The 12,145-nt window shown below is 39.3% G+C and overlaps 1 protein-coding gene across 2 annotated transcripts in view; it reads left to right on the top strand.

The window, feature by feature from the left end:
- LOC105466603 (WW and C2 domain containing 2) overlaps window positions 1-12,145 on the top strand; it is a 217,112-nt gene that overhangs the window by 91,459 nt on the left and 113,508 nt on the right. For both annotated transcript variants that reach the window (XM_011715664.3, XM_011715663.3), the window contains exon 2: window positions 5,048-5,157. In XM_011715664.3, the coding sequence (XP_011713966.2) occupies window positions 5,048-5,157 (110 nt within the window). The remainder of the gene's footprint in view (window positions 1-5,047; window positions 5,158-12,145) is intronic.

Raw genomic sequence — 12,145 nt, 5'->3', positions numbered from 1 at the left:
AGCCACTGCACCTGGCCCATTGTGACCTGTTCTAATATCTGTTTATTTTCTAGAAATTCTATGTAATATGACTTCTTTCTTTTTTTGTTTTTGTTTTTGAGATGAAGTCTCGCTCTTGTCCCCAGGCTGGAGTGCAATAGCCCGATTTTGGCTCACTGCAACCTCCACCTCCTGGGTTCAAGCGATTCTTCTGCCTCAGCCTCCTGAGTAGCTGGGATTACAGGCGTGTGCCACCACGCCTGGCTAATTTTTGTATTTTTAGTAGAGACGCGGTTTCACCAAGTTGGCCAGGCTGGTCTCGAACTCCCGACCTCAGGTGATCCGCCCACCTTGGCCTCCCAAAGTGCTGGGATTACAGGCGTGAGCCACCGCGCCTGGCCTTCTAATATGACTTCTTTCTAATAATTTAAGCTACTTTCCTCACACACAGGGAACTAATCTCATTATTATCTTCCGAAGTAGTTTGTATAATTTTTCCTAAAAGCTATTTTTTTCTTGTTGCCTCTATCCACTATTTTCTACTATTCTCCTTTGTCTGTTTCTTTGTGTTGCTAGTTTCCCTATCTAGTGATAGATAGAAGTTGTTGGCCAGGCGCTGTGGCTCACGCCTGTAATCCCAGCACTTTGGGAGGCTGAGGGAGGTGGATTGCCTGAGGTCAGGAGTTTGAGACCAGTCAGGCCAACATGGTGAAACCCTGTATCCACTAAAAATACAAAAAAATTAGCCAGGCATGGTGGCGGGCACCTGTAATCCCAGCTACTGGAGAGGCTGAGGTAGGGGAATTGCTTGAACCAGGGAGATGGAGGTTGCCATGAGCCAGAGATCACGCTACTGCACTCCGGCCTGGTTGACAGAGCGAGACTCAGTCTCAAAAAAAAAAAAAAAGAACAAAAAAGTTATTTTGAGGGAACTAATTGACATCATTTATAAATGAAGATTCTTTTAGGACTGTGGAAAGATTTCTAGTGCTTTATCCTTGCTTTAAAATTCAAGTTGTGAAACACATCTTACTTCCTCTCTGTTCTCTTAGAGCACTTCAGTAATGTTCCTGTGAGCAGATTCTGTAGTAATCATAAGCAGTTGACAGTATGAGCTCTGCTTTGTGTTAGCTAAACAATGAGAACAGATGCTACAAAGTAAAAATAACTGTTAAGACCTTTAATGTTTGTGCTAAACTATACATATGGGATGCTCTGAATGGTGGCAAGAGTTTTAGTAACCTGAAATGTTTTTTTCAAGTGCTTATTCATTTAGTGCAATTAGTACAAACTCAGTTTTTTTTGGAGTTGTGCTTGTACTCACACGGTATTCACCATCATGTAATTTTGAAGTAAACAGATACATCACTGTATGGCATCTCATGTCATAGGACACGTATTTGAGTTGACAATAAATATTAAATGAGTGTGAAAGAATGATATAATGCCAGCAAGGAGAGGAAATACCATGCAGAGTTAAATTTTGCATATAAACATTGGCAAAGTGCTGCAGTAAATTACCGTTTTCTTCATAATATGAAATTCCTTTGCACAGTGCAAAGGAAGACCTTTTTAAGCAAACAGTAATCTCTGGAATTCAGCATAAAGACTCTAGTTAATTTCAGGATTTTGTTGTTGTTGCTTGTTGTTGCTTTGCAGGGAACCAACCAAAAACAAACTCCATCCATTTTTACTTAAAGAAAGCTTGAATGTGTAAGAAATTCCTTGTGTACAACAAGAAGAAGAAATTTAAAAGTTAATTAACATTTCAGTTCACTGTATTTGTTTTAATTTATATTGTTTGTAATTTTGGAATACATCTGTTAGTTCTTTTTGCTTTGTGTTAAACTTCTTAGTACATCATAGTAATATTTTCTTTTTATCAGGATAGCACCATAATTGGGTGCTTAATTTGTTTGGAACCTGATAATGTTGTCTATTTATATTTTATAATTTGCATAAGAATTCAATCCTAAAATTTTAATATTTGCAAATATCTATGTAATGCTTTTACTTATTGATAGAGTGCAGAGAAAATATATATGTTTATCCATATATAGAAAATAAAGTATTAAATTGATATTTGAGGGAACTCTGCAAAGAGATTTTTATATTCAAAATTTTAGGAATGGAATCTTCTGAATTTTTCAGAGTTCACGATTACATGTATACCTACAGATGTAATTGTAGTCTCAGAACAGTGACAATTAAATGCTTATCTGCTAACCAGTTAGTGGAACAAACTGGATTATTTCCAAATGTAATCAAGTTACTATTAACTTGCAATCATAGCACATGCTCTCAAGCTTTTATAACTTCTTATTCTTAAAGTAATAAGTATATTCCTGCCGTACTCATGCTTAAGCACATAGAATTGGTGCCTGGGCAATGCTGGTCTAATATTTCTCTTTTGTCACTTAAACTTACCATTCTCATGTTTCCTCCTTCTTCATTTCTTTAGGATGCATGTGCCTTTTAGACAGCATTGATAGTGGAGTTAGTGAAAGAGAATCATCAAACAATGATACAGAGGGTGACCTGGCACAGGAGCTCTATCTAGTTGCTTTATTGAGGTCGTCAAAGAGACCATGTATGTAGACAAGGAGGTATATAGGGTATAGGGATTTTTGATATGGTATCTCACTCTTTGTCAAAAGAAAAATCAGTTTTCTGGGACAGTTTTGATATAAGACAGAATTTGAGCACAATTCTAAGAATAAATTGTTTTGCATTTGAACTCAGATTGAGTTCAAATATACTCCATGTTTACAAAGTGAATATGGCAAGTTGCCACATTTGGGCATATTGCTTAACATGTTTGAGATTCATTTTACTCATCTAACGTATATTGAAGCTTACCATTTCTCGGGTGTTATACTGTTTAGTTCTCATCTAAGCTTAATCTTTCCTCCTATTCCCTTAAAAAAATACGTTAGGAAACTAGGGCTTTTAAGGCTAATAACTTGCTCTAGGTTGTATAGTGAGTAAGTGGCAGAATAAAGATTTGAGCCCAGATCTCTTTGATACCAAATTTCAAGCTTTTGACTTCTAAGCCCGTGGTTCCCACACTTTAGTGTGGAGCAGAAGTACCTGGAAAGCATACATTGCTGGGACCTAGAGTTTCTGATTCTACAATAGGGCTCAAGAATTTGTATTTCTATTATTTTTTAAAAATCATTTTAGTTTTTTTTAGAGACTGGGTCTTGCTCTGTTGCCCAAGCTGGAATTCAGTGGTGTGATCACGGCTCACTGCAGCCTTGAACTCCTGGGCTCAAGTGATGCTCCCACCTTGGCTTCCCAGAGTATGGAGATTACAAGCATGAGCCACCATTCCTGGCTAATTTTTTATTTTTTGTAGAGACAGGGTCTCACTGTGTTGCCCAGGCTGGTCTTGAACTCCTGGTCTCACCCATCCTCCTGCCTCAGCCTCCCATAGTGTTAAATTACAAGTGTGAACCATGGTGCCCAACTAGAATTTGTGTTTGTAACAAGGTCCCAGATGTTGATGCTGCTGGTTCTGGGAACTATATTCTGAGAACCATAGTTCTATGCTGTGCTGCCTGACTTGATTCCTCTGAGGGATAAATGAGAGAGTTCACATGTGCTTGTGTTAATAATCTGACACTTTGACTACTTATAACGTCCTGGATGCTCTTCCAAGTTAATTCCTTTTTATTCTGAGTTTAATTTTAGGAGCTAGTTAAATTGCAGGGAGAGTATGTGAGGGTGTAATCATCACTTAAAAGAGAAGGAAACTGAGGTAGGAAGAGGTGCCCAGTAAGTGGTCTCACAGTGAGTCAGTGGTAGAACGGGTTACCCTCATTATTGCTTCTGTCTGCTGAGCTGATTTGGAAGGCCAGTGTCTTCTTTGGAGCTATCTCTAGAAGGAGAGATTTCATGCTATAGGAAGGTTGAGAGGAAAATAGATCCTTCCTTCCTATTGCTGTTTTGTGTCCTTGGATGACTATTGCAGAGTAGGCCTGGAAAAAAAGAATTTTCCTCCTTTTATATCATTCTTCAGCATTCTGAAGGGTGGATGATGTACTTTGTTATTCTGATGAATGATATAATTCTGAAAATGACCTATATTTCAGTTGAACGTGAGATCTTTGATAGTCGTTAGCATGGATAAAAGGGATTCCAGGAGGTTTTGTATGTAAGAACCATGCTAGTGGTGCCAGTGTGTTAAGTTAGAAAATGTGTTGACTGATGGTGACCACACTCCAGCAAGGCATCTGTGGTGTTAACCTGCCCATGGCTGCTCCAGTAGCCAGGGAAAATCTCAAAAGCAAAATGCAAGAGAGTGAGAAAAAAAATGTATTGTAATTAAGTCAAACCTGTACTCTGCTTAGGAAACTGTGTAGTTTCTTCATTCGTTTTAAAGAGAAAAACTCCTACAGAGAAAGTGTCTTAAAGAAAAAATGGTCTTGAGAGAGTATAAAGCAATTTCAAAAGGTGAGATCACATTGATATATGAATGAATACTTTATGTATTTGGTTTGGTTCAAAATTTTGTTGAGTGACTGTTATGTACAAGATACTTATAAAAAAAATTGTCCTTCCTCTCAAGGAGAACTTATAGTAGACTTCACAGTTGAGTGTTTAGTTAATTTATATATGAACATCCAGTCTGAAATTGATGTAACCTGATGCGGATCTTGTCTCAAAACTACTGATAGTATTTTCATGATACCAGTATTTGAATCCTGGGATACATTTTTCTTTTTAATGGGGTATCTGTTTCACTGCAGAGCTAGAGCTAGATCCCAGGCTTCCTCACTCTCAGCTTGGCGTTCTCCCTGATTTAGGATGTCTTTATTTATTTATTGTATAGATTTATCTCCAAATACTAGATTTATCTCCAAATATAAAGCAGTGAACTTTCAAAAGGTTACTGTGACTTGTCCTACTTTTTTGGATATACACATCTGTATTTTATCCTTGTTTTTTTTTTTTTTTTCTTCAAGATTTTAAATGCAACCTAGACACTTGTGGTTAGGGTGCTGAATTTTGACATATGCGGTTTGACGGAAAGAATCACTGGTGTGTCTGTTCTGGTTTGTTGTAGGTTAACGAAGCCCTTGTCATTTGCTGATTGTGTTGGGGATGAGCTGCCGTGGGGATGGGAAGCAGGGTTTGACCCTCAGATTGGTGTCTACTACATCGATCACATCAACAGTAAGTTTTCCTTTTTGATAAAAGCAAATATATCAGAAAAGTAATCCCCCAAAACCTACAGGCGCACAAAAGGATAAACATGTTACAAAGTGAATTTCCAAAACCCCATTTTCTTAGTGACTAACATTTAACTGAAATGCCTCTCTTGGTATTTGGGGCATGTACATAGAGTTGTCCTTATGGGGACGGAAAGGGAGAAAGGGTGTGCCTGCCTGCCTGCCTGCCTGCCTACCTGCCTACCTGCCTGCCTACCTGCCTACCTGCCTGCCTCCTGCCTGCCTGCCTGCCTGCCTGCCTACCTGCCTGCCTGCCTGCCTGCCTGCCTGCCTACCTGCCTGCCTGCCTACCTGCCTACCTGCCTGCCTGCCTGCCTGCCTGCCTGCCTGCCTGCCTGCCTGCCTGCCTACCTGCTGGGGAGCGAGGATTCTCCTCCAGCACAGGTCTGGGAGCCTGTGGGGATCAGAGCCACTGGGCTCCTCTTTCCATGGCCACTGCACCTTCTGACAGGGCTCCTCCTTTCCGTGTGCTTTTTGCCACAGAAAGACTTGGGCCTTGGCACAGTGTGGTTTGTAGGCTGAGACTGGGGAGGGATTGGCCCTCATCAGTGGCTCTGGAAGACATAGCATAGCTGGGAAAGGTCCTGAACCTCTTCCTTTTTTCTGTTTCCTGATTTCTGTGTCGTTGGAAGGGAAAAACCTCTCATTTTAACAGCTTTTAAATCTCTCACATCTCTGACATGGTAAGTCTAGCGCAAAGGATACCATGACCGTGAATGACTTTCAAAAACACATACTTTGAAATATTTTTATATATTAGTATATGTTTGTGTGCGTGTTTATATGAATATCTAGCTCTCTATCTACTCCTTTAAAAATTTATTCAGATGGTAGCATACAATACTCATTCATTTTGCTTATTCACTTAAAAATAATTATTTTATTTTTATAGATTTTGGGGAATACATAATGAATTTATTCCTCATTGTCTTCTTTCTTTGAGTTCTATTCTTATATTTAAAATTTGTATATGCAGTACTCTGTAGTATCTTTAGGAACAGTATCACTGTAGCAAAGTGTTTCATTTGATACTCACTCATTAGTGATGGCTTGCAGCTGCCCTTGTGTAGGTAGATGATATGTTTCTCAAGGGGCCAAAAAAGCCTGTATTGTTAGCTGCGAGGCACCATCTTCCAGGCGGGTGAGGTGGAGGGCGGAAAGGAGCATAAGCACTCTGAAGTCTGGTGAGCACATACGGTTAGTGATCTGTTTCAGTAGAACACCTGTCATACACAGTTTGGGAACCAGCTTTCATGTATACTGTACATTATTAGTTCAACACAAATACAAATAATAGTTTCTACAAGTTGTTGCCTCAACCTCTTTTATATGACCAGAAGAAGTGTGACTTTTTTGTAGATACTCTTTCTCTCTCCCTGAAAGTTTCTAAAAGTTCTATGTAGAATTAGTGATTGTGTTTTTAAGTTAGCTTTTAATTTTGTGTTTTCTAATAAATGTTTATTGATATACTGTATTAGTATATACCAGGTTTATTGTGTATCAGTCACTGATAACCAACTGTCATCTGTAAGGGTGAAATGAACTAATTTTGGTAAAATTAAGTTCATTTTAAGCACTGTGTGTCACCCTTATGTCATTGCAAATAAACAAGACAGTGAAATATCTGAAATGTATTAACTATTTAACTCTCACTTTTATGCTTATTTTAGATGAATAATTGTGTAGCTTTCTTTCCTTAAAGTAGTATTTGAGAAACCAGAAACCAACCTCGCCATCGTAGGTCAACAAAAATAAGCTCTCTTGGTACCATAATGAGAAAAGGAATCCTCTCAGCCTCCTTCTCAACACCTACAAACTCTTTGATACCTAAACCCACCTTCAGGGCTTCCTCCTCTTTCTCAGTGAAAGAGACGTTCCTCTGGATACCTCCACCCCTACAGATACCTCTTAATAACTTTCCTATTCCATCCTTCTCTCCTGTTTGGTGTCTTTATTAGTTATTTCCTGATTTTAAAATGTTCTCCTACCATTTCTATTAATAAATGATTCTTTTGTCTTAATATATAAACACTGGAAACTCTCAAAACGAAACCAGAACTGCAAAAGAAATACAAACAGATGGCATTAAACTCCCTCTCCTCACCCTCTCAAAACCGTCCTTCAACCAGAATCCATCGCCATCTGTGGTTGCCTCCTCTTCCCTTCACAGCCAGACTTGCTGAAAGCTGTAGTCTGCAAGAACTCCACTTCCTCCGTTGTTCTCCATCATCTCGTTGAACCTGTTCTTGCTGAGGGCACCTGAGACCCCATGATGTAGTTTGGATATTCGTCCCATCTAAATCTCATGTTGAAATGTAATCTCCAGTGCTGGAGATAGGGCCTGACCAGAGGTGACTGGATCATGGGAGTGGATTTCTCATGATGGTTTAGCGCCATCCCCTTGGTGCTGTCTTTGCTGTAATGAGTTCTCACAAGATCTGGCTGTTTGAGGTGTGAAGCCTCTTCCACTTGCTCTCTTGCTTCCTCTCTCACCACATAATGTACCAGCTCCCACTTTGCCTTCCGCCATGAGTAAAAGCTCCCTGAGGCCTCCCCAGGAGCCCAGCAGATGCTGAGGCTGTGCTTGTACATCCTGCAGAACCGTGAGGCAATTAAACCTCTTTTCTTTTCTTTTCTTTTCTTTTTTTTCTTTATAAATGCCTCAGTCTCGGGTATTCCTTTATAACAAGGCAAGAAGGGTCTAATATACCCCACAAACTGTCAAATTCAAACAAGACTGTAGTCTCGTCTCTGTGACTTGTCACCGTGAGTTATTCCCTCCTGCTCTCTCCTCTTTGGATTTTGTGACATACTGTTCACATATCTGACCGCACCTGCCCAGCTTTCTTTTGCCTGTTTCTTCTTCACTGGGGCCTGCTGTCAGGATTTCTGCAACAGTCTTCTGCTGTGTGCATGCCGCAGACCTCCTTGGGTGATGACTTCAGTTACTTCCTTCAGGCTGCTGGCCGCCACATCTGTCTAAGTCTTTCTCAGAGTCCAGATGCATATGTTCTTTCCTTGCTAGAAGGCTCTTCCCAGTCTGCTTGCTTCGGCCTCTCCTTTTTCATCTCCTGCCCTGCCTGGCACTGGAGACCTCTAGGAGTACCCTGTGTCTCCTGGGCTGGCCGCCTTTCTTTGCATCTGTGGAGTTGAGCCTGAGCACTCTCTGCGCAGCCCCTAGGCCCTCCTTTTGACTGAAGGCCACATCCTTCTAGGGGCGGTCTGCTCAGGTACCACTGCTTCCCATAGGCCTTCTCTGATACCCACCCCTCCGCCTCACAGGTCTCCGTCCCATTCTGGTCAAATGCCCCATCCAGATACTTCTGGAGGACCAAGTGCATAGGAATTTTTTTAAAAGGGTTGTCATATTGCATTTATACTATTTTTTGTATGTTTTCCTCACTAAATTGTGAGGAACAAAAGTGACTGTATCTTTTGTTTTCATCGCTGGGCAACTAGTATAATGATAAACACTTAAAAGGTTAAAAAGAAAAGCTTTATTGCTTAACTCAGCAATCAAAAGCTTTCTGTTCTTATTTAAAGGAATTAAAGTACATTTCAAGTATAAATTATGTGTTGAAAAACACCATTTTGAATATTTTAAAACTTCACTATTAGAATATAAAATTTTAAGTCTGCTATTTTGCTTTAATGGTAATGGTATTCTAGCTGTCTGGTGTACCCAAATTACCAACAGCAAACAGCTCACCCACTGAAAACGATCTGGTCCATTGTCTCATTAATCTTCAAGACATTCCTGTGAAGTAGTTTAGGAAGCAAACGGTATTATCTTCTCAAACAGCTGTTCCACACATATGTTGTGTTCTGACATTGTATAGTTTCAGCATAATTTTCTCATTATTTAAAGAAAAAATTAAATAAGGAATGTTTGGCTGTTTAACACGTTTCTAACAAACACTATTGAATATTTAGAAGTAGAAGATTTGACCTTGACAGTAAAAGTTATTTTAGGCCGTAAGTGTTTTATGATCACATTCACCTTTCGGTGGGTATGTGTGGAGTGGGGGTATAGATATCAACGAGGGATGTTTGTAACTAACTGGAAGGGAAATGAGGAGGTATGGTTTGTAAGGTTTTGATATTATTAATACAACCAGAAGTAAATCACTTTTTGGTAGAGTCTGAGTTGTACTATAGCTATTTTTTCTTTCTTTTAGTAATTGAGGTTTCATTTACATACACAAAAATGCACAGATTTTGAGCATGTATTTTGGGTGGACTTTGACGTATGTATAATCCTTTGTAACTTGCCCCCGCATCAAGGTACAAACTTCTTCAGTCACTCTAGTAAGTTCTGTCCTGCCCCTTTCCAGTCAGCCCTCCCTACTGCTTCAGACATTGTTCTGATTTCTATCACCATAGCTTAATTTTGTCTGTTCTGGAACTTCATATAAAAGGATTTGTTCAGTTTTGGGAATAGATCCTTTCAACATGTTTTGCAGTTTGCATCTGTAGTCCCACCTACTTGGGAGGCAGTTTACACCTGTGGTCGCACCTACTTGGGAGGCAGTTTACACCTGTGGTCGCACCTGCTTGGGAGGCTGAGGTAGGCAGATTGCTGGAGCCTAGGAGTTCAAGGCTGCAATGCGCTATGATCACACCACTGCACTCCAGCCTGGTTGACAGAGTGAGACCCTGTCTCAAAAACAAACAAACAAACAAACAAACGAAAATAATGGTGTATAGGAGAAAAGTAAAAATATAGATAAATGAAAAGAAGAAAAATTATGTTCATACAACCCAGAGTTAACTAAATATTCTAAATCTTTTGATGTGTATCCTTCCAGACTTGATACATGCATGCACATATACACAGTTTTTTAAAATTTATTTTTGTTTTATTTTTGGGGGGTAGAGATGGCATCTCTCTGTGTTGCCCAGACTGGCCTTAAATCTGACCACAAGGAATGCCCCTGCCTCATACACAGCTTTAAATGTATTTTACCTCTCAAATGGGATTATATTATATATACTGTTTTATAAACTTTTTCATTTAATGTATAATTTTCATCAAAAATTTTTTTCTCCATCATATCAATTGATAATAGAACCTCACATTTCTGTCAGATGATTTTCGTAGAATATAGTGAAGATTCTTTGAAGCTGAGCATGGTGGCTCTTGCTTGTAGTCCCAGCTACTCAGGAGGGTGAGGTGGGAAGATCACTGGAGCCTAAGAGTTCAAGAGCAGTCCTGGTAACGTGCAAGACCTCATCGCTTTAAAAAAAAAAAAGGATCCTTTTGTGCACTTGCATAAAACCCTTCTGTGGCACATTATTGCTTACAAAATGAGTTTCATATTCATTCACTGGACATTCAAGACATCACAGGCTAGTCCTTCTTGGAGTATTGGTAAAGAAATGAGAGCATACAGTGAAATAAGGAAAGGACCACCAGCATGCTAGGAGAATGTGGGGAAGCATGAAGAAGCAGCCTTTCATCCTAAAGAGTGTGGCCGTGGCTACTTGGAGAAAGTGCTTTAAGCTGACACCCAAGAGATGACTGAGTTAACCAGGCTGGAGGAAAAGGGGGTGGGGAAGAAGGAGGACGGCAAGTAGATTCCAAGGTCTCAAGAGGCTAGAGAAAGCAAGACTTGAGGAAAGACATGCAGGAAATTCAGTGCAGCTGAAGGCTGGTGTGACTGGGGTAACCGGGGGTTTTGGCTGGGGCAGGGAACGGGCCAGGTTCTTTTGTCAGGAATCTTTCAAAGCCCTCTTTACTGCCTGTTCCATGGAACTGGACTCTTTTTCAGCCAGAAGAAACCCATTTGTCTCTAAACTGCCATGGCACTTAGCCATTCTCCACTCGAGGCACTAATCGTGTTCTACATATATGTATGTCACTATTTCTACGTTTTGCAAGTTTCTTGGAAGGAGGGTTGATGCCTGAATATCTTATTTTCCCTGTAGTATATGGTCAATAATTGTCTGTAGGAATTAATGAACAAATAGTAAATACAGCAGATACTTTATAAAAAGGAAGATAAGGAAAGTTACTTATATTCATTTGATTTATTCTTCCTGAGCACAGTAGGAAGAATATAAATATCCTTTATAGACAAAAATAATCTTCTTTGAAGAATCTAACATTATCTTCCATGATAAGCTCTTGTAACTCACATGTGTTCTCTACCTATAAAGTTTCACATCTATAAAACTGATGGAATGTGAATTCCTTGAGGTACAGGGCATTTTAACAGTATTATATATTGCTTCTTTGATATAGTAGAAAACAGCAAATTATATTGTAATGCCATGAGCTCCCAAGGCCACTAGGTCTTAATAAAAAATACCACATTTGTATAATATACTTGAGTATTTACATTTAAAAAATAATCTTCACAAATCTGTTCTGCAAATACAGTGATGGAGATGAAGCACAATCCTGCTTTATGAAGCCTTCTTCTAAGGTGCCTTGGGAACCGTCTTTTGCAGTTCATATTTGAATTGTGCAATATTTCGGAGATGAGAATGCTTCCCACTGACCCTCTTGTAATGTGTGGTGTTTAAACCAGTCTCCCGGAGTGTTTTTCCTGACCTGTCCAAGACAAATGCTGAAGTTTATTATCGTCTTCATTATTGCACTTTATTCACTGAAGTGTCAGTCAGTGTTTTGTGGCATTTTAGCCAATGACAAATATTTTATTGAAATATACTGTGTCCCCAACATGGGGGAAATATGATTGGCTGAAACCTCAAAAGATTGAAAGAGAACTGAGAGTACATATCTTATAATTATTATAACTTGAGAACTTTTCAGATTTTTAACATACATTTTTAATTTTTATTATCTCTTTATTTCATTAGTTTATTAATTATGTATCGCATCATCACAAATTCTCCCAAAACTTACTGGTTTAAAATAATATTTATTATCTCATGGCTTCTGTGGGCCATGAATCTAGGCAAGACTT

This window comes from Macaca nemestrina, chromosome 3 (assembly GCF_043159975.1).
Source record: "Macaca nemestrina isolate mMacNem1 chromosome 3, mMacNem.hap1, whole genome shotgun sequence".
NCBI lineage: Eukaryota > Metazoa > Chordata > Mammalia > Primates > Cercopithecidae > Macaca > Macaca nemestrina.
The sequence above is the reverse complement of the archived record's forward strand: the minus strand, read 5'-3'. Positions and strand labels throughout refer to the sequence as shown.